The sequence below is a fragment of the Eschrichtius robustus genome, chromosome 1 (assembly GCF_028021215.1).
Source record: "Eschrichtius robustus isolate mEscRob2 chromosome 1, mEscRob2.pri, whole genome shotgun sequence".
Classification (NCBI taxonomy): Eukaryota; Metazoa; Chordata; class Mammalia; order Artiodactyla; family Eschrichtiidae; genus Eschrichtius; species Eschrichtius robustus.
In genome coordinates this window covers 34,321,771-34,344,315 of record NC_090824.1, presented here as the reverse complement: position 1 = coordinate 34,344,315, position 22,545 = coordinate 34,321,771, and the positions used below count along the sequence as shown (strand labels likewise).

Below are 22,545 nucleotides of genomic sequence, written 5' to 3'. Positions count from 1 at the left end.
GCATTTACTACCTTGGTATATCATACTGGTCTTATTGCTGTTCCTTCACATTTAAGTGGTTTTCCGTCTTCCTCCCTCCTCCCACAGTCTGGCTACACAGGGCCTTCTTGAACCGTTAGCTCACAGCAACAGTAAGATTTTTCCACGTGTCTAACAAACACCATTCATTCAGAGTCACAGTCCTGGTCCACAAACCGTTCCCTGTAGGAGGTTCAATGCTTGCGAAAGAATCTGTAATAAACCAGGCCTCCCAGGATGGCGAGCTCCAGTAAGATGACAATGGAAAGTAGCAGCTTGTTGGTTGTCACTCTACAAGGAGAAGCAAAGTGGGATGTAGTCAGAAGTCTGGATAACCTTATTTCTTTCCATTCTTAATACTTAGGGGTTTGACCTGGGGCCAAGGCCAGATACTGTGAGGCAGACTGAATTTTTGATCACGTAGCCACTTAGTATTACCAGCTAAAGAAACTTATAACTAATTACTACTATCTACCTCACAGAAATATTGAAAATTGGGGCAATAGATACCAAAGCATAAAAATGTTTTTTTCTAAAATGTCTTCAAATGGTAGTTAGTACTTCACTTTAAGAATAGTTTTTCTATGAGAGGCTAGTTTGAAAAATATTAAATATACATATGAAGAAGTACACCATTTCTGAAATCAGGTTGAATCATATTTCAAAACAGCAGAAATACAAACTCACTACCTAGCCATCTAGAGCTGCACTGATTACATACTACAGCTGTGAGCACACATTAGGAGAAGGGTTGGCGGCAGACACTCCAGTGCTGAAGTACAGCTTGGGTGGGGAGAGGGGTTCCTGCTTTAGGATAAGTAACTAACTAGAAGCTGAGTAGTGCCTTTCAATCTCTTGTGAACTTCTTGCCCTTTTTACTTTCTTCCTCTATGGGTATCTCTATAAAGGTAGTAAATTTTTTGAAGCTCCTATACTCTTTTCTTAACACAAAAAATCTCATCACTCTAAACTGAATGTATTCCCCTATTCCACAACGAATTTGCCACCGTTTAGGAAAATCTCACGCTCCTGCTAGTTTCATGACTCGGTTGTAGTTTGTTTCATGCATACCTATACCCACTTACCCCAAATTCAGCCTCAGTGGCAATACTTCCTTTCTGCCCCTGGTTTTGTTGCTGTCAGCACTTACCTCAACGTTTTTTTTTTTTTTTTTTAAGTCAACTTCTACTAACAAGACAGAACTCCCAAATCAGGGGTTGACTCCCACGAAGGGCAAGCAGAGCCAAAAGCAAGTACGAAGCAGTAGCAGTGAAAAGTTTTCTAATTAAGTTTTTACAGATTTATTTCCAGGAATATGAAGCTCTATTCCCACGTGCTGTCTTCTCTAAGGAAAGTAAGCTGGGATTAAAAGTCCTTCCAGGGACTTCCCTGGTGGTGCAGTGGTTAAGAATCTGCCTTCAATGCAGGGGATGCGGGTTCGATCTCTGGTCGGGGAACTAAGATCCCACATGCTGCAGGGCAACTAAGCCTGCGCGCTGAAACTACTGAGCCTGCGCACCACAACTAGAGAGAAGCCCAAGCACCGCAACTACTGAGCGTGTGCACGGTAACAAAAAAAAGATCCCGCATGCCGCAACAAAGATCCTGCGTGCCACAACAAAGATCCTTCGTGCTGCAACTAAGACCCGATGCAGCCAAATAAATAAATAAATAAATAAAATAAAAGTCCTTCCAGTGGACAAACTTTCCACTGCTCTAAATCAGAGCAGTATATATACTTTTAACAAAGGACTTTGTCCTGGGATATTTAACTATACGATATTTTTTATTTCTTCTGCTTTATTAACACCTTTGCCAGTCACTGTTTAAAGCTTTGACATTCTTGGTTGAAAGATATTAGAATTAAGAGAAATTAATTTTGTGACTATTTTTAAAACTTACTTTCTGGACATTGAACGGAGAATCTTCCGACTTTTGCTCAAGTTTTCACCTGTGTTTACCAGCTGAGAAGAGAAAATAGCAATTATTTCCCCCTTCTTTCGAAAGTACACACTGTAGAATTGAACATTCCTAAATTGACATTAAAGGGTATATGTTGAAAAACTCCCAGAAATCCAATCAATTTAAATGATGGCCTCTGCATATAAGTAGAAGAAACTGGAAAGGACAACATACTTTAGTACTCATCAAGTAGGCCTAGGAATTATTATATCCCAAGGTTGCTGTGGGGAGACTTCTGGGACTGGGCTAATCCTTCACCTTGACTACTCAAAGTCTTCAAGTGTACCTGCCAGTAACTGAAGTAACTGAGCAATTTAAGATTTGAATTTCATCAGCCAAACTCCAGAAGAGCCTCTTGAGTTAATGTTTGTTTTTGCAGGCTGGTGGACTACCATTTTTGGGATCTGGTTCTTTCTCCTTTTTTCTTTATCCCTTTAAGAGACACACTGAATTGTGAAAGGAATTAAATATTTTTTTTAAAGCCTTTTTTATTCCCTTTTGGTTGCCTGTTACTAATCTATATAGCTGGAGGATATTTCAACAGATGCCACCTGACATCTGTTCCTGTTCCCCAGCGGCCTTGTTAAGTTGATCTCTCAGCTCATTCCTCAGCTTTCAAATTCAACTAATCCACCTGATAAGGTCAAAAGTGAAAAAAACATACAATCTGTAAACAAATTGCCTTCTCTACAGCTTACCTTGAATTCGGTACTTTATTGTGAATTTTCACTAAGAAGGGAAGGGCATCATTTTGACTTAATTTTAAGAATGGAGAATTACAGCTACTAAGCTGGAAAAATAACTCAGTGTGGGGATTTGAGACGATTTTCTCATATATCTAAGTCTTGCCCACAGTATCTGTTTTTCAGTTTGGATCTGCCTCGTGCTCTTAAGAATACAGCATTCCATTGGCAAGTTGTACTATTTTTAAAATTCCTTTGCAGATGGTACAGAAAGGAAGGAATGAATTGTTTTCCAGAGCCTCTTAGAGTGCAGTAGATTAGACACCACAGTATAGTCATCATTTGGCCTGAGTATTTTCTTCTCACAATGATCTTCCTAACCTTAGGTAACAGTAAAGAGTTAGAGCCCAGAATTGAACCTCTGTAAATTGTCAGTAGTACTATTTTGACATGTGGAAAATAGCCTTGGCTCTAAATGACATGAAAGCATCATCTACTTAAAGAGATCTTAGCTTTCCTAAGAATAGTAGATGTTCTACTAGACATATGAGAAATGAAAATCTGATTCATAATACAGGACCTAGTAAAAGGATGGAGTGGCTACAATCTTATTTGACAATCTTCAATAAATGCAGAAATTGGATTTCTGCAGTCCACCCACCCCCCCGCCCCTCCCATGACTTCTAAATCTTAGAAGTAAAATTACTTCCAAGGGATATCTTTCAGCCAAGCAAACTACAGACAGAGAAAAGAGTTAGAACCTAAAAGGTCATACCCTGAATTTGGAACTGCGGTAGCTTCTGGAACTAGCAAGGCATCGGGGTGTAACGGGCCTACCTACTTTCCCCACTCTTGCCCCTCTCCCCATCCACTCAGACTTACTCTACTCTTGGTACGTTCCAACTGTTCACGTTGCTCCCCCAGCTCTTCTATGATTTCTGAGCCAATCTGGTCAGTCTCTGCAGCAATCCGATGAGACCGCTCAATACTCTGGGTGGCCCGGTTCAGGCTGTCAGTGCCTTGCAGAAGCAATGCCCTTTGAGACTGTAGCCGATTCTGACAGCAGTATGGAAGGGAAATGTTATACTTCTTCCATTATAAATGAAGTTATAAGAAGGAATATCGTGTGCAACAATTTTCATTACTTTTAAGACAACCAAAGATGCTAACAAATCAAACTAAAAGAGAACCTGGGATTCAATCTAGGATCATAATACCTCCCAATTCACTGCTTCTTACACTTAAGTGAGGCAAGAAAAGGATTAAACACATCACAGCATTTTCCCTGTGCACCTGATGAATTTGAACTGGTTCATGTGCTTTCTGGACTAGCAACTTCTGAGAGGCAATGGCCCTGATGTGGGGTGCAGTAGCTTCCCCAAAATGCATACAGCCTATAATTTTGAGAGTGCAAACCAACTAAACTCTACAGCCCTAGAAATAGTTTAATTCACTGAAAATGCCCACTGATTGGTATTGAGGATTGAGGGACCATGAATAAGCTATTTGTTTTCAGCACATATAGAACTCATTTAAAAGTGTGAGACACTACCACATTCTGGAAAAAAAGTGGCTACACTCTTGGTAAGCCTCCAAAAGAATTTCACCTTAGGCCAAACACAGAAAACAAAAACTGAAGTTGTTGCACTGGTGATTTGCTCTCAGGGAAGGTAGTATCTGGAGCCAAGAAAGCTGCCCTAATTTCCCAAGCACCCTATTTCTAAATCTCCACCAAAGTTTTATTCCACCTATAATCCTAAGCACAGAAGGCATAAGGACAGAAGTAGCCTTTGTCAGGCCAGAAATAACCACTGACAGAAATGGATGCAGCTCTAAGTTCTCAGCTATTCAAAGCACGCACGCGCACACAATCAAAATGGGGCTGGCTCACAAGGCCTATTACTGAGCAGGTGACTATTGGCACTAGACCCCACCACCAAGAAGGCAAAAGATGCGTTCCCAGATCAGAAGCAACAAGAAGGCTTTTCAGTTCACATATGGCATATGAACAAGTGGATGAGGAAACCACTGAATGAGGCTGAAATAAACCCCAGTTACATTGGCTTAAAAGCAGCAGGAAAAAGGGTTTTTAAAAATAAAAGATGGGGATTTTCAACTGATTAGGCTTAAGAAAGAGCAGGAAGAGACAGTAAGGTCACACAAATCAACCCCAGATTTGGAACAATAATTCTACTGAAGGTGGTTTGTATATCTAAATAGTTTCTGAAACTAATAATTTTAAAGCAAAATTATTATTTGGAATTATCTCCCCCCTTTTTGTTTTCAGGGCTTTTTGGGTCACAAATGACCAAAGTCACTATACACCTTTCCTCTCACTTTAAGAAGCTCTACTTGCCAGCCTTTTCTCACCCTCCTTTCACAAGTGAATTTTGAAAATTTAACATTCTCAAATACTCTAGTTTTGACATTAGGAATGTCAGGCTAGTATCATTTGAATATCTCTTAAACTATATTCAGGATGTATCATGAAATAGGATTTGTGCCATTAGCCTTTCTACATCCGTGCAGTCTGCACTTGTGGGCCCCCATTCACTTCTCTCCCACATTACTGGTCAGGCCATTTCTACTTTGTGCTGTGGAATATAATCCCAAATGTAACATATAAAATTTAATCTTTGTGAAGTTTTATTCCTTTAACTATCTTCTCTAGACAGTTTGAGAATACAGGTTTTCGGCTTAGTCAGTCTAATTTTATAAATGAGAATACTGGAGGCTAGAGAGTCAGTCTGGCTCACTTTCTATCACAACAAAGTAAGGCGTTAGCCCGCTTTTTGAGAAGCAGCCTGCTTCCTCTACTGTATCTGGGCTGTTGGGCCATCTTGGTATAAATATAAGGGAAAGCACGGGTTAATTTTGTAACAATACTCTGATAAATTAAAAGCCTAACTGAACTTTGGGGGCACATGTGAGAAAGAAACTCGATCAATGAGTCAGACTACAGAGTCCAGATGTAATATGAATAGGTAACACTTGTATATCACCACTACACACCAAGCACTGTTTTATACATACAGGATACAAAGAAATCTAAACAAGCAAATTGTTTGGAATGATCTGCATTAAATTCAGTAGAGGTGGGCACCCAAGGGGAGAAGGGGAATTGGATGCAAGAAAGAGGATAAGGTGGAAAAAAAGAGTCAAGTATGCACTGATAACATGAACTGTATCCCACAATATGGTTAATCATTGTACCACAGACCAGTAAGGGAAAAGACAGCTGAAGCTTACCATGTGCTCATTCTCTACAGCGTATGTACCATATTTCATGTCTCCTCGACCCCCAGGAGTGGCTGTCAAAGGTGTGCTTCTCACTTCCCGATGGAGTTTGGCAAGGTCCTTCCGGTAGGTTCGAAGCTTAGACATCATAGGGTTACGAAAAGATAGGGGGGCATAACGTAATTCCTCTTCCATTTCTGCCAGCTAGGAAGGCAGAAAGTAGTGAGTAGATGGCCTGCTTCTGTTCTCTCTCATATGGGTAATATGTCTAGTTTGGACTAATCAAACCACAGACCACTGTAAATAAATACTCAACCATGTGGTCCAGGAGGGCAGGAACCACATGTGACATGTTCACTTCATTACTCTTAGTGCCTGGCACAGTGCCTAGCAGGCATAGAACAGGCCTTCAAAAAGTATGTGATGAATGAGTGAGAAAACTAACAAGTACCTTATAGCTTATTAAACATTTTTTACATGCATTCTCTCATTTAATCCTCACAACAGATCAATAAGGTAGGAAATACTACTTCTACTTCATATATAAGACTTGATGAAACCTGCTCAAGGTTACATAACAAGAGAAGTCAGGATTCAAAAATCTTCAAATTCTCTTTTCAGTATACCAAGTTCTTAGCCTGTTATGGTTCAAGTGCTATCATGAAGCACTCTGAGATCTACTGTACTAAAAATGATAGGGGTATGGCATCAAGGTTCTTCCCTTCCTCCTCCTTCTGAAAATCAACTGTTTGTCTCCATGTCAGAATAACCAGGGGTCCAAATCATTTCCATTTTTCTGGGATAAGCAAACTGTAACACCTAGACCCAATTTACATGAAGCCATAAGTTATTTTCATCTGCCTGGGATGGCCAGAGTAGGACTGGTTAATTTTTTTAAGTTCAGGGAAAGAAAGTATCTAAGCACCAAACAAATAAATTGGTATTAATTAAAAGGTTTTTGAAATGCTACCAAGATGTTAAGTGAAAAAGAAGACTGGCTCTGTAACAGGTATCATGGATATGTCCAGCTGTACACAGGTATTAGAAAAGTTTCTGGTACTCCCATTATGAAGGAGATAGTTTCCACAGTCTGGTAGGCTGATCCTTCTTAAAATAGATGCAGAATAGAGAAAAGGATGCAGTAAGCTTAACTTCTCAGAACTGCATTGAGATAAGGAAGTTTTTCTTCAACAAGCAATAAAGAAGTTCTCTGGCTTAAAAAGAAATTTTCAGTCTACTCTGGGGTAGCAAATACTAGGGGCAACTGTTTCTTCGGAGTACTACCAGGGACCTGGATTTTAGCTCCAGCCTCCTAAAAGGTTTTGCTGAAGCCAGAGCACAATGATATGGAGAACAAAGGACCCTTACCTCTAAAAGGTGAGAGCAAAACTTGCTTTTTTGTTTGTTTGTTTTTTGTTGTTAAAGAAAAGGCACAGATTAAGAGAGAAGCAGTTCTTAAACTGCTCAGCAACCTGGACCAACATCTGACAAGCTTTGGGTCCTGACGGGGAACTCATCCTGTCCACGCATGCCTTGCCCAAGGTACCAAATCCTTCTGTCTTTTAAAACAGAAGGGAATAGGGACTTCCCTGGTGGTCCAGTGTGGTAAAGAATCCGTCTTCTAATGCAGGGGACACAGGTTCGATCCCTGGTCAGGGAACTAAGATCCCACATGCTGCGGGGCAACTAAGCCCACGAGCCACAACTACTGAGCTCACACGCCTCAACTAGAGAGCCTGCGTGCCGCAAACTACAGAGCCCACTGCTAGAGAGAGAAAAAAAACCCTCACGCCACAACTAGAGAGAAGCCTGCCCACCGCAACAAAAGATCCCACGTGCTGAAACTAAGACCCGGTGCAGCCCCCAAAATAAATAAATAAATTTAATTAAATAAATAAAAAATAAAATAAAAACTACACTGGCATATATACAAAATTCAACACTCTCCAAAAAAAAACAAACAAAAAAACCCCCCAAAAACCAGAAGGGAACATGGCTAGAACCACCTCTGAGCTCCATTTTGTGTGACAGTAAGTTTAACAAAGGAGAATAACTGATCTTAACAGCCAGCTTTTAAAGTGAGATTTTAAAAGACCACCCAGGTAGAAGTATGAGAATGTCCTTATAACAGCAGCAATGTATTATCAAAGACTCACTTCAGGAGAGTCTCCAAGCTTTACCCATTTGTGTTTGCCAAACCCCCTCAACACCCAGCCCCATCAACTGGCCTCATTTGGTAAGAAATAATCAAAAGCAAGATCAATGGACAGGAACAGTTTATCTGTGATCACGTCACAAGCATTACTTCTGGAAAAGACCAACAAACAGGAAGAAGATATAAGGACTTGTTCCTTGTTCTCACCGTTTCATTTGCTTCCTGTTGCTTTTCATCAAAATCTCTGATCAACTTCTTCTTCTCTTCTGGAAAAGACAGACAAGTTTTCAATGCTCAGTCCTGCTTCCAAACATTCCTAGAGGCTATACCCTCCGCTTAGAATAAACTCCACATTCCTTTCCTGAGGGTACTAATACAGTACTTAATCACCCCTAAAAGACATTTAGAAACATAGGGGAACTAGTTATCACAGTAACTGGGGGGAAGGGAGAGGGACGGTATTACCATTGGCATCAAGTGTCCAGGGAACAAGAATATCTATGCTACGTACAGTCCTGCATAACAATGATCTGGCCCCAAAGACCAATAGCATCCCTACTAGGAAAGACAACAGGTCTAAATCAATCACTGTCAGTCTTTTTTCACCCATCCTAACAGAGGGACCAGGCACACTTTCATCAATAAGAATGTTTAACAATACTAGTTCTCTGAAATCTTTGTCCCCATTTTCACTCCAACTGTAAATCACATCTCTATATTAACCCTTATCCACTGCTGTTCTGCAAAACAAATTCAAAACCCACCTACTCTGCTCGTTGGAGAGACTGCATAGTATACAGCACAAGTTTCTTAGCCATACCCACTGGCAGTGGTATGGGAAATGACGTTAAATACCACTGACTCACACAGGGAAAGAGACACTCATCGTTCAGTACTTTGCATCATTATCATTTTAGTGCTAGTATGTCTTTAACACCTAAAAATTACTAATCTCCCCTTTTAACAAAAACAGAACAGGCTTTAGCTTCAAAGCAATAACATCTAACTAAAACAGCCCTGTTCTGCCTTCACTGTATTTTTTCTGATCATTTAGATAGGTTCTATAGATTTTCCATTTAAGGTAGTGATATAAAATTTCCTTTTAAAGTAACTTTATGTATTAAATAAATGCACTTTACATGAAATACTCATATAAAGAAAATGACTAATTATAGTAAAAATGGTGCTTGGACACAGCAAAAATGATGAAGAGAGTACTGGCATGCTGTCACCTGGTAAACCTCTGTATGGGGGAAGTGCTGGTGAGTAAAGGGGCTCAGGTTCTGGTTCTAGCTTTGGGCCTGACTCAACATGTAAGCTTGGATAATTCTCTTCATCTCTTTAGGACCTAACCTCCTTCCTTGGCTATAAAATGAGGAGGTAGATCATACCTAACAAGCATATCTTTTTTTTTTTTAATTTTTTTTTGGCTGCATTGGGTCTTCGTTGCTGCACGCGGGCTTTTCTCTAGTTGCGGTGAGCGGGGGCTACTCTTCGGTGCGCGGGCTTCTCATCGTGGTGCCTTCTCTTGTTGCGGAGCACGGACTCTAGGTGCGCGGGCTCAGTAGTTGTGGCTCACAGACTCTCGAACACAGTCTCAGTAGTTGTGGCACACAGGCTTAGTTGCTCCATGGCATGTGGGATCTTCCCAGACCAGGGCTCAAACCCATGTCCTCTACATTGGCAGGCGGATTCTTAACCACTGCGCCACCAGGGAAGCCCTAATAAGCATATCTAACAAGCAAAAATTAGTCCTATTTATGAGGAGTTTTTTTTTTTTAATGTATACATCCAAATGAATGTTCTCCCTGGAAATCTACACATAATCTACTTATTACCACAAAGTTATCATTGCTTACAATATTTTTTGAACTCATCTTTTGGAATTATGTTCACAATCTGGGGATATAGTTTTTTTTAACTGTGGTAAAATATATACATATCATAAAATTTACCATTTTGACCGTTTTTAAGTATACAGTTAAAGGGCATTAAGTACATCCACAATGTTGTGCAACCATCACCATTATCCACCTCTAGAACCTTTTCATCATCCCAAACTGAAACTCCATACCCATTAAACACTAACTCCCCATTTCCCCTCTCCCCGGACTCTGGTAACCACCATTCTACTTTCTATGTCTATGAATCTGACTACTCTAGGCACCTCATATAAGAGGAATCTTACAATTTCACTTAGCATAATGTCGTCAAGGTTCATCCATACTGTAGCACGTATAAGGACACGGTCTTTTAAAAAGCTCAATGTGATTTCTAAATACAAGCCAGCACTTCCATCAACTGAAGAAAGAGCAATCTTTTCCAATGCCAAGAAAACAGCTGAGTTGCCCTTACAAAGGGATGGCACGTGGGTACTCAACATGCTGTCCTAAGATTTTCTCGGATAATTCTGTTTACCCTGATTTTCATCTCACACCTTGACTTTCAAGCCAAATACCGTGTAAGATGTAACACCACTGTAATGCTTTATATAGATTTACATTTTGTTAATCACAACAGCATCTAGCATGTCAGCTGTCCACTGCTTTTCAACTGATCATAAATCATTTTGCTTGTGTATATTCTATATTCTCAACTTGAGATCAAGCTCCTTCTGAGTAGAGAAATTTACTTTTTCTTTTATACATCCCATAGCTTCTAGAACTCTAAACCTGGTAGGGTACTCCTTAGACACTGCTATTGCCTACAAGAGCAAACGACAATGCACCCTTTACTAAGCTGCCTTCATTGTCATGTGACATTCCCTAAATAGGTACTCCAGGTAAACTATTTCTCACTACACACCACTCACAAAACCCAGGGTTTTTTGTTTAAAAAAAAAAAATAGGAGAAAGTTCAGCCCTGGCAAATGGCCTACATCTTGACTAACCATGATGTAACTGAAATAAGTGCCAAAGCAGCTGTTATCCTTGAGTAGTCTGTGTTTTCAGCTATCAGCAGTGAAATAATATCTGCAATCAAGAATGGCTACTTCCATGGAGAGCTATCATATTATTTTGTAATAAGCATTCACTAAAGTGTTGAGTGTCGTCACTCCTCTGAATAGGCACATCTCCAAACTCAAGCACACTCACTTCTGATCCAAGATGACAGTATTCTCTAAGTGCATTCCCGTCCTAGATTTTTCTACATCTCTCTTAGTCATAAATTCTCCTCCTTTATTCTTTCTTTGTTAAAAGACATGAAAATCTGCATTCCTAAGAGGCAAATTCTAGAATGACTCAAAGAAAGTAGCTACATAAATAAGAGTGGGCGGGGGAAGGAGGCAGCACACAGAATCTTGATCCTTTCACTAACTTCCCTGCATGATTCTGTTATTCTCAGTCTTTTTGGACTACTCTGCTCTCTATCTGATTTCATAAGGCATGCATTCTACTAGGAGTGCTCTACCACTTATATACTTTTAAAGGTTCAAGAGATTAAACCCCTACCCAAGTGAGAGGTATCAATAGCTGTTCCTTTATGCTTTAGACTCAGAATTGTGAAATCAATGAATATTAGAGCTGAGATGGACCTCAGAGATCATCTAGTCTAACCTTCTCATTTAGCAGTTGAGGAAATTAGAACCTGGAGAAACTGTCTTCCCCAAGGCCACAGAAGGAGAAGATGTGTAGCAACACTAGTTCCAGAATGCAAGTCTCCTGACTCCCAACCCAGTGCTTCTGTACACTACAGCGTTGAGGGGCATTTTTGTGCTCCCAGGGTATACAGGTATAATATGTTCACACCTTTTAACCTCTTAATTTTTTAGGGAGTTAGAATTAACACTACAATCAACTACAAAACAACAGGACTGATACTGGGTAGAACGGACACCAGAAACAAGAGTGAGCTACTCCAAATAACACTATCCCCTACCCCACATGCCTTCCCAAACCCTTCACCTGTGACTGACTCACTCTGAAGCTGAACATTTGGTAAACTGGGTGGATGGCCACACAATGCCCCGGACATGGAATAAAATGGAAACACCCAGCTCTGAAAGTGCTAGAGGAAGCCTACCTCATGTTCGACCAAGGTGGCAGCCTCTCTTTCTTATAGGCTATTTGAATTGCCAGCCCAAGAATGACTAACCTTGGTCCATCAGAACTGTGGAAATAACCAGTTTTACCAGGATCTTTAAAATCTGTGATTAATGTTTTTGGCGCCCCATTGTGGCATTTCTAGGACCTACATCCTCTTTGTAGACCACATGGTTACCTGATCCTCTCTAAGCCTGTTTCCTCAACTATAAATAAGAAATATAACGGTACTGACCTCGTACAGTTGTCTGAAAGAGTTAAAAGAGACAATACATGTAACAAACACAGAACAAATGCCAGGCATATTAAGGGTTCAGTAAATAGTAACTACCACTGTTTTTTAAAGTAAATCCCTAGTTAGGAAAAACTAAGCAAAAACAAAATTCACCAAAGAATATGAAGAGTGTTGGAAAAGTTAAAATTCTGCAGTTAGTGAGTAATTGTGTTTATCAACCTGCTACATATGGTCCTTCATAGTTATTATTTTTTCTGGTTTCTAAAATAATGGAGTCTCATGTATAGATACTGAGATTTAAGTGAATTAAAATGAAAAACTTTCAATAATTTTATAATGTTCATTAAGACATGTGCCTTCAGGTGCTACAAAACTAAAACTAAAAATCATGACTATAGGTACTTACTCTATTAATTGGATAAGAATTTATAGCAGTCTGAGGTATTTGGAGAGACATCTTCATATGCTGCAAAGCTAAGACTAGAAATTATGGTTGTAGGTGCTTAATGTAACATTAAATGGATTAATAATTATCACATATGCTAATGGATTGTCACTGGCATACAAACTTCCTAAAGTAGGACACATTGTGTCTGTTATCCTATCCTTTTTTTAAATAGGTATATATACATTGATTTTAAAAGTGGTGAAACTGTGGAAAACATGGTAGAATAGAAATAAAACCACACTGAGTTTTAATACCCAATCATATATTATTACTATTTTCTTCCCAACAATTCACAGTATTTATACAATCATTCAACAAATATTTATAGAGCACCTAGTATGTACTAGGCACTGTTCTAGGTGCTTAGGATGCATAATTAACAAAACAGACAAAATATAGAGCCTATGATAGAAGAGGAGGGAACACTTCCAAAGTTTTTTAAGAGGCCAGCACTACGCTGATACCAAAACCAGCGAAAAACACCACAAGAAAATTATAGGCCAATATCCCTGGTGAACACAGATGCAAAAATCCTCAACAAAATAATAGCAAAATGAATGACATTTTCTACAGAAATAGAACAAACAATCCAAAAATTTGTAGGTAACCACAAAAGACCCCAATTAGCCAATGCAATCTTGAAAAAGAAGAACAAAGCTGGAGGCATCATGCTTTCTGATTTCAAACTACAGCTGACCCTTGAACAACAAGGGTTTGAACTGGGCGGGTCCACTTATACACAGATTTTTTTCAATAGTAAATACTACAGTACCACATAACCTGTGGTTGGCTGAATCTGCAGATAATAAGGAAACTTGGATAGGAGGGCCAACAAGTTACACTCAGATTTTCAGCTGCGCAGAGGGTTGGCGCCCAGGGTCAACCGTATATTACAAAGCTATAGTAATGAAAACAGTATGGTACTGGCATAAAAACAGATTCAAAGCTCAATGGAATGGAAAAGAGAGCCCAGAAGTAAGTCCACACATATATGGTCAATTCACTTACAACAAAGGAGCCCAGAATATACAATGGGGAAATGTATTAGGAAAAACCCAGTCCTTCTCCCTCCTATCTTTCTCTCCTGTATGGGACAAAAACCTAGTCCTTCCTCCTGTTGTTTGTTTCCCATGTGTCTCCTTTACTACTCACACAGAACACTTCACTTTTGGTCACCGAATGTATGGGTTGTTTTCCCCACAGCAGCAATTCTCTGAGACACCAGCTGGGTGTCCTGCAATTCAACTCAATTCTGACGCTATCTACCCAGAGACAGTATCAGATTCCAGAGGTTCAGGGCTCAGTCCCACAAGACTGGCCCCACCACCACCTCAGATGCCAATTGCAAGTAGTAGGTCCTCAGGTTACCCACAACTTCTGTCCAATTTGGCTACAAACTGGAGGTTCCCATGACCCCCTCCTCAGATTCAATTAATATGGTAGAGAGGCTCACAAAACTCAGAGAAACACTTACTTAGGTTTACCAGTTTATTAAAGGATATGATAAAGGATACAGATGAAAAGCCAGATGAAGAGAGACACAGGGCAAGGTCTTGGAGGGTCTCTTTCCCCTCCTGTTCTGTCCTGCAGGACCTTCTGTCCCCGCAGAGTTGAGGTGCACCACCCTCCCAGTGTGGATATGTTCAACCACCTGGAAGCTTTCTGAGCCCCATACTACTGAAATTTTATGGAGGCTTCCTCACATAGACATGGTTAATTATTAATTCCATTTGAAGCCCCTTTCCCATCTCCAGAGAAGTAGGGAGCAGGACTGAAAATCCAAGCTTCTAATCATGGGTTGGTCTTTCTGGTGACCAGCTCCCATCCAGAAGCCACCCAGGAGCCCACCCACAGCAGCCTCACTGAATAAAAGATGCTCCCAGAAATTACAAGGGTTTTAGAAGCTCTGTGTCAGGAGAGAGAGAAATATTTGTTTCCTGTTCCCTCACAGAAAAGGACAGTCTCTTCAATAAATGGTGTTGGGAAACATTTGACAGTCACATGCAAAAGAATGAAACTGGGCCACTATCTTTACACTATATACAAAAATTAACTCAAAAAGGATTAGGCTTGAATGTTGACAATGATATTTTGGATTTGGCACCAAATATAAAAGCAACAAAAGCAAAAATAAACGAGCAGGGCTACATCAAACTAAAAGCTTCTGAGAAATCCTAGGCAAAACATTCTCTGGCATAAATTATACCAATGTTTTCTTAGGTCAGTCTCCCAAGGCAATACAAACAAAAACAAAAATAAACAAATGGAACCTAATCAAACTTACAATCTTTTGCACAACAAAGGGAACCATAAACAAAACGAAAAGACAACCTATGGAATGGGAGAAAATATTTGCAAACGATGCAACCAACAAAGGCTTAATTTCCAAAATATGCAAACAGCTCATACAATTCAATGACCAAAAAAACAAACAACCCAATAAAAAATGGGCAGAAGACCTAAATAAACATTTCTCCAAAGAAGACATACACAGTAGGCACATGAAAAGATGCTCAACATCACTAATTATTAGAGAAATGCAAATCAAAGCTACAATAAGGTAACACCTCACACCAGTCAGAATGGCCATCATTAAACAGTCTACAAATAACAAATGCTAGAGAGGGTGTGGAGAAAAGGGAACCCTCTTACACTGTTGGTGGGAATGTAAATTGGTGCAGCCACTATGGAAAACTGTATGGAAAAGAGTTGCCATATGATCCAGCAATCCCACTCCTGGGCATATACCCAGACAAAACTATAATTCAAACAGATACATGCACCCCTATGTTCATAGCAGCACTATTCACAACAGCCAAGACATGGAAACAACATGGATAAAGAAGATGTTGGGGGGGGGGGTTGTGCATAAATAAATAAATAAATAAATAAATAAATAAATAAATAAATATAAAATATGGAATATTACTCAGCCATTAAAAAGAATGAAATGCCATTTGCAGCAACATGGATGGACCTAGAGATTATCATACTAAATGAAGTAAGTCAGAAAGAGAAAGAGAAATACCATATGATACCACTTATATGTGGAATCTAAAATACGATACAAATCAACATATCTACAAAACAAAAACAGGGGGACTTCCCTGGGGGCACAGTGGTTAAGAATCCTCCTGCTAATGAAGGGGACACTGGTTCGAGCCCTGTTCCAGGAAGATCCCAGATGCCACAGAGCAACTAAGCTCGTGCGCCACAACTACTGAGCCTGTGCTCTAGAGCCTGCGAGCCACAGTTACTGAAGCCCACGCGCCTAGAGCCCATGCTCCACAACAAGAGAAGCCGCTGCAATGAGAAGCCCGCGCACCGCAACGAAGAGTAGCCCTAGCTCGCTGCAACTAGAGAAAGCCTGTGCACAGCAATGAAGACCCAATGCAGCCAAAAATAAATTAATTAACTTAAAAAACAAACAAAACAAAACAGGGACTTCCCTGGCGGTCCAATAGTTAAGATTCTGTGCTTCCACTGCAGGGAGCAAGGGTTAAGATCTCATATGCCGTGTGGTGCAGCCAAAAAAACCCCAAAACAAAACCAAAACCAAAACCAAAACCAAACAAAAACAGACTCACAGATATAGAGAACAGACTTGTGGTTGCCAAGGGAGAGAGGGGGTAGGGGAGAGAAGGAATGGAAGTTTGGGATTAGTAGAGGTAAACTGTTATATACAGGATGGATAAACAACAAGCTCCTACTGTATAGCACAGGGAACTATATTCAATATCCTGTGACAAACCATAATGGAAAGGAATAGGAAAAAGAATATATATATGTATAGCTGAGTCACTTTGCTGTACAGAAGAAATTAACACAACATTGTAAATCAACTACATTAAAAAAAAAAAAAGGCAAAAAACACACGCCAGAAAATACATTGCTTAAAAAAAAAAAAAAAAAGCTTCTGGATAGCAGAAGGAAACTATCAACAAAATGAAAAAAATTTATTTACTGGGAGAATATATTTGTAAATCATATATCCGATAAGGGGCTAGTATCCAAAATATATAAAGAATTCATACAACTGAATAGCAAAAACCCAAACAATCCAATTATAAAATGAGCAGAGGATCTGAATAAACATTTTTCCAAAGAAGACATACAATGGACAACGGGTACATGAAAAGATACTCAACTTGACTAATCATCAGGGAGATGCAAATCAAAGACACAATGAGATATCACCTCACACCTGTTAGAATGGTTATTATCAAAAAGACAAGAAATAACATGTGCTATAGAAATTCAAAGAAAGAGATATCAGTATGGCTGATAGCAGTTTTAAATGCCTTCATGAAAAGGATCAAATTAAGCAGTTTAAATATTTAAACTTCTTCTTGTTACTTAAGTAACAAGAAATAAACAAGAATGCCAATACATGCTGGCTGTGTGATCCTTTTAATATCATATGAGAAGGCATCTATAAGAGTGAACTGATTATCCATTTAACTAACTTCTTCAGGGGTCATTTTTAGAATTAGATTTGCTTATGCTTCCCATTAACAAAAGAAGAATGATTCTCATGTAAATGTTAAAATTTTAAGCAGTGTTTTATGGACTGAGGCCAACATTTTCTTCTGGAGAAAGTAGTCTCTACAATTGGAATGTAATTAATAGAAAACCATGATTTGATTTTCAAATCATTAGCTTTGTACATAAGCATTCATTCAATGAGTACCTGTTGAACATATATACAGAAGATTAAATTGGCAGGTAAGATTTCACCTGCAGATTTGCTCTGTTTGGTCCGTAAAGCATTTGAAAAATATCTGAGTTGGTGGCTCACAAATAAAAATCAAGAGGCTTCATGTATTAAAAAAAAAAAAAGAAAGAAAGAAATAACATGTGTTGATGAGCTTATGTCCTAGTTCAGTGGCCTTCAAACTTGACAGGCATCAGAAATCCCCCAGAGGGCTGTTAAAATAGACTGTTAAAACAGTTAATGATTCAGTAAGTCTTGGGTGGGAACCAAGAATGTGCATTTCTAACAAGTTTCCAGATGATGCTGATGCTGTTGGTTCAGGGATCATACTTTGAAAACCACTGTTCTAGTGAAAAGAAGACAAATAATATACTATAAACATCATAAATATGTAAAGTGTCTGGGCTTCCCTGGTGGCGCAGTGGTTGAGAATCTGCCTGCCAATGCAGGGGGCACGGGTTCCAGCCCTGGTCCGGGAAGATCCCACATGCCGCGGAGCAACTAAGCCCGTGTGCCACAACTACTGAGCCTGCACTCTAGAGCCTGTGAACCACAACTACTGAGCCCACGTGCCACAACTACTGAAGCCTGTGCGCCTAGAGCCCATGCTCTGCAACAAAAGAAGCCACCGCAATGAGAAGCCCGCGCACTGCAACAGAGTAGCCCCCACGCACCGCAACTAGAGAAAAGCCCGCGTGCGGCAACGAAGACCCAACGCAGCCAAAAATAAATAAATTAATTTAAAAAAATATGTAAAGTGTCTAGTATGTTAGAAGATACGTGCTCTAGAAAAAAAGGGAAAGTAGTGCAAGGTAAGGGTAGTTGTATACAGAGCTGGTATTCTTATGTTTTATTTAAATAAAATATCCAATTTCCCATATAATAGGAATAATGGCTAATTGCTGTTACTACTGTTAGGCAGTATTTTAAGGGCTTTACATATATTAGCTCGCTTGATCCCCAAAAAATCCCTATGAAGTAAATATAATGACTGATTCCCATTTTGCAAGGGAAACTAATTATGTTAAAGTAAGTTGTTCAAGGTCACCAAACTATTAAGAGGTGGATCTAGGATATGAACTCTGGCAGTCTGGCTCTAGAATCCTTGCTGTTAAATATTACAATACACTGCCTTTCAATTCATGTATCTTCTTCATAAATGTTATTTTTAATGGTAGGAGAAGAAATATCTGTCAGGCTAGAATGGACATACGTTCTCTATTCTATATAATCACTTTTTTTTTTTTAAATTTTATTCATGGCTGTGTTGGGTCTTCGTTTCTGTGCGAGGGCTTTCTCTAGTTGTGGCAAGCGGGGGCCACTCTTCATCGCGGTGCGCGGGGCTCTCACTATCGCGGCCTCTCTTGTTGCAGAGCACAGGCTCCAGACGCGCAGGCTCAGTAATTGTGGCTCACGGGCCCAGTTGCTCCGCGGCACGTGGGATCTTCCCAGACCAGGGCTCGAACCCGTGTCCCCTGCATTGGCAGGCAGATTCTCAACCACTGCGCCACCAGGGAAGCCCTCTATATAATCACTCTTGATGTTCTCATCCACAACCCAAACAAGCCTGCTTCTACTCTTACGTTTCTTAAAGTTATCATTCACTCAACTGACCAAGTGAGAAAATGCAGACATCCTTGAATCTGTCTCCCTCACTCCTCATGTCCAATCAGTCTGGTTAATTTCTGTCCAGAATCACCTCTTGGATTTGGGACTCTCTAGATTCCCATGTTACCTAGATGACTGCCACAAAGGCTCCTAACATGGTCCCTGGTATACAGATTCTTGTGCCTCTCTTTCATCCTCTACTCAGCCACCAGCATTCTCCTTCTAAAATTAAATCTGACCATATAGTCAGCTATTTGAAATCCTTTACTGATTCTCCATATCAAGTCTAGATGTCTTAATGTGACACTTAGGTCCCTTAACTGTCTGGCTGTGTCTTACTTTCCTCATCTATTACTATTCTCCCACACATACCTTTTTTTGTTTTTTTAATGAAAGTGGCAGCCACTCTTTATTAAGAATCTTTTTTTTTTACATCTTTATTGGAGTATAATTGCTTTACAATGTTGTGTTAGTTTCTGCTGTATAAAAAAGTGAACCAGCTATATGTATACATATATCCCCATATCCCCTCCCTCCTGCCATCTCCCTCCCACCCTCCCTATCCCACCCCTCTAGGTCCCACACATATCTTAAGCTCCAGTAATAGCTGTGAATATTTGATTTTTTTCTTCCTTTGTTGCCTCTTCCCATTTCCCCTCTCAGGCAGACTCCTGTTCAACCCCTGACACTCAGTTAGAAGTTCTCCTTTCTGTGAAGCTTCCCTCTTGCTCCCCCACACCCATGTTAGGTTTTTTTGTCATGGTCTCAAAACTATCTTAGGACTCATCACACACTTTGTTGTAAACTTGCTCCCATTTAAGGCAAGAACTCTTGGAGCTTCTCAGGGCTCAGGACACTAACTGATACGTAATTCTCAATAAATGTTTATTGAAAAAACTGAATTCAATTACAGAGCATAAGCTAAATGCAAGGGATGTGTTATGTACATTATTCAGTGCTTAATAATTCATGGTGGAAAATAAAGCTTCATAGGTGGAAAGCCTATGAAGTAGTCTCAGGACTAGAAAAAGAGGAATCAGAGATGAGGCCTGGTGTGTTTGCTTAATTAAATTCAACTTATTCAACAAATATTTATTGAGAAGTATGAATAAAGTAGTGAATAAGAAGACTAAAAGTTGTTGAAATTCTTACTACCTGCGGATATGGGTATATTCTATTTACTTACTCATTGAACAACTAAGCGTTACCAGCAACTCGTGTTAGAGTATTTTGCACTTGGGTGGAAATTCACACCTTTTTGAGTGTCCTCTTTGCAGGAATTAGAAGTTTAGGTAGATGACAAAAGTGAATATAACTAACTCAGTTTTCTATTTTTCAAAACAGAATGTCCTTTTGCATTATTTAGCCTTACAGAAATAGACATTGCAAAATTTATCTCAACACGAGGCTGAAAAAATGGTCTATTTTTCAACCATGTAAATCAGATCCCATCACTCTCCCGTTCTATATCCTTTAGCTGCAAGCCACTACATTTAGAAAAAGATGCAAATCTTTTTAGACCCTGGTAGACCTTGTAGACCCTGGTCTACAAGGCCCCATGCAATCTGGCCCTGCCTACCTCTTTAAAGCCTCATCTACTACCACTAACTATCTCCCCTGCTCATTCCACCCCAAACACACTGGCTTTCTTGTTCTTCCTAGAACATACCAAGCTCATTTCTGCTTAAGGACCTTTGCAGTACTATTCCGTCCTCCTGACACTCACTTCTCCCAGATTTTTGCGTGGTTTACTCCCTTACTTCAAGTCTCTGCTCAAATGCCACCTCCTCAAAGAGGCCTTTCACAGCCACCCAATTTAAAATTAGATACTTTGTTATAAAGCAGAAACTAACACACCACTGTAAAGCAATTATACTCCAATAAAGATGTTAAAAAAAAAATTAGAGCCCCCTCATTCCTTGGCCCTGCTTTATTTTCCTGTATTGCCCTTAACACCACCTCTTAATACTTATATATTATAATCGACCCATTAGAACAGAGATTTGTAAGTCTTTTCACTGTAATGTGCAATATTACCAGCATCTAGGACAGTGCCTGGCACCCAGCAGCCTCTCCCAGTAAATGTTAAACAAAGGTATGAATTTCATTCTCACCAGAGTCATTCAATTCATATGACCTTGCGTAACTCACAGAGCAAACACTCAAGCTTTGACACTTAAGTAAAAGCAATAAAAGTCTCATCTGCCTTGCCATCAAGATCTATTTGTCTTAAGGCAAAGAACTATGGCAGACCTTCCTATACAGATTCAATTGCAAAACTCTTAGCTCCTCCAAGCAAAGCCTGTAGCACTCTGAATTTTGAAATCAAGGGGCAAGAGACAGTCTAAGCAGAGAGTTCATAAGAGGACCACACCTAAAGACCACAATCCTGATTTTAAAGACCAATCCCCCTCAATACTGGTTATTTACCAACCCCAAAAGTTATGATTCCCTTGGGTTCTTAACCCTTTTTGTGCTACAGATCCTTTGCCAGTCTGGTGAAAACTATGGACCTCTTTTGAGAATAACACTGTTAAATGTATAAAACAAAATACACAGCAGAAACTAACACAACAATATAAAGCAATTATACTCCAATAAAGATGTTTAAAAAAAAATACAGAGAGCTACAAAAGAAACCAATTCTACTCAAATACCGGATCGCCGACTTAGGTCCGCTATGCTCTTCCTGCCACAGTGAAAATGAAACGAGAAAAATCTGAAGGCTATAGGAGGATCAAGAGGGAGATGATACTCCGAGGTGCATCCCTGAGCACGCTAAGTGGCGGCAGGGAGATCCTGGGCGCCGGGACCCAGCTAGCCCTAGGGGGCGTGTCTGAGGATGAGAAGCGGAGAGAAGGGAGGGTCTGAGAAGGGGGTGGGAGCTCTTCCTCCCAGAGCTGGCGGAGTTGGGTGCCCCTGGGCTCAGCCTGCCCCCGCCTCACCTGTCCCAGCCGTCCCCAGGAGCCGCTCCGGCACCCCTCGTAGGTCTTCATGGAGGCCGCGGAAGATCTCATGCAGTTTCTCGAAATGCTCTGAGGAGGCGGCTGAGCTCGCCATGGCGCAGGCCGCTCTCGAGCAGCGGCAGCCGAGATTCCGGGCACGGGGCCCGTTCCTACTCCGCCTTCAGCCGCCCAGCCGCGCAGGCATCCCGGCGACCGCAGCCACCGCCGCTCGGGACGAGGCGCTTCCGGGGCCGCGGCGGGGTCCTCCCGAGCCGGAACGCCCACCCCCTGCATGCCGTCACTGACGGCGCGCCGGGCGCCGAAGCCTGACGGAAAGTCGGGCGGGCTGCGCTGCCTGGGCTACTCCTGAGGGAGCGGCGGCGCTCGGGCGCGAGCGGCAGTCTCGGAACCCCGGAATTAGCCAGTCCGGGGTTGGGAAGAGCGCCACGGCGGAAGGGACTGTGGGAACGCGCGGAACAGGCGGCGCGGCCGCCTCT

General features: G+C 40.6%; 1 protein-coding gene across 1 annotated transcript; it reads right to left on the bottom strand.

The window, feature by feature from the left end:
• Positions 1–3: 3 nt before the first annotated feature.
• Positions 4–22,308, bottom strand: VTI1B (vesicle transport through interaction with t-SNAREs 1B). Its single transcript, XM_068543814.1, has 6 exons — positions 22,049–22,308; positions 8,263–8,321; positions 5,913–6,104; positions 3,546–3,719; positions 1,921–1,982; positions 4–309 (listed from the first exon to the last, which is right to left on the bottom strand). The coding sequence occupies exons 1-6, from the start codon at positions 22,161–22,163 to the stop codon at positions 213–215; spliced, it is 699 nt and encodes a 232-aa protein (XP_068399915.1). The 5' UTR covers positions 22,164–22,308; the 3' UTR covers positions 4–212.
• Between the last annotated feature and the right edge of the window lie 237 nt (positions 22,309–22,545).

What these genes read in the sequence shown, in the direction of transcription:
- VTI1B (XM_068543814.1), bottom strand. Translation starts at nt 22,163, where the DNA reads ATGGCGAGCTCAGCCGCCTCCTCAGAGCATTTCGAGAAACTGCATGAG. An exon ending in AACAGGAAGCAAATGAAACG is followed by an intron (nt 6,105 to 8,262) that starts GTGAGAACAAGG and finishes CTGCCTTCCTAG; the next exon opens with CTGGCAGAAATGGAAGAGGA. An exon ending in TGGAACGTACCAAGAGTAGA is followed by an intron (nt 1,983 to 3,545) that starts GTAAGTCTGAGT and finishes TTCTCTTCTCAG; the next exon opens with CTGGTAAACACAGGTGAAAA.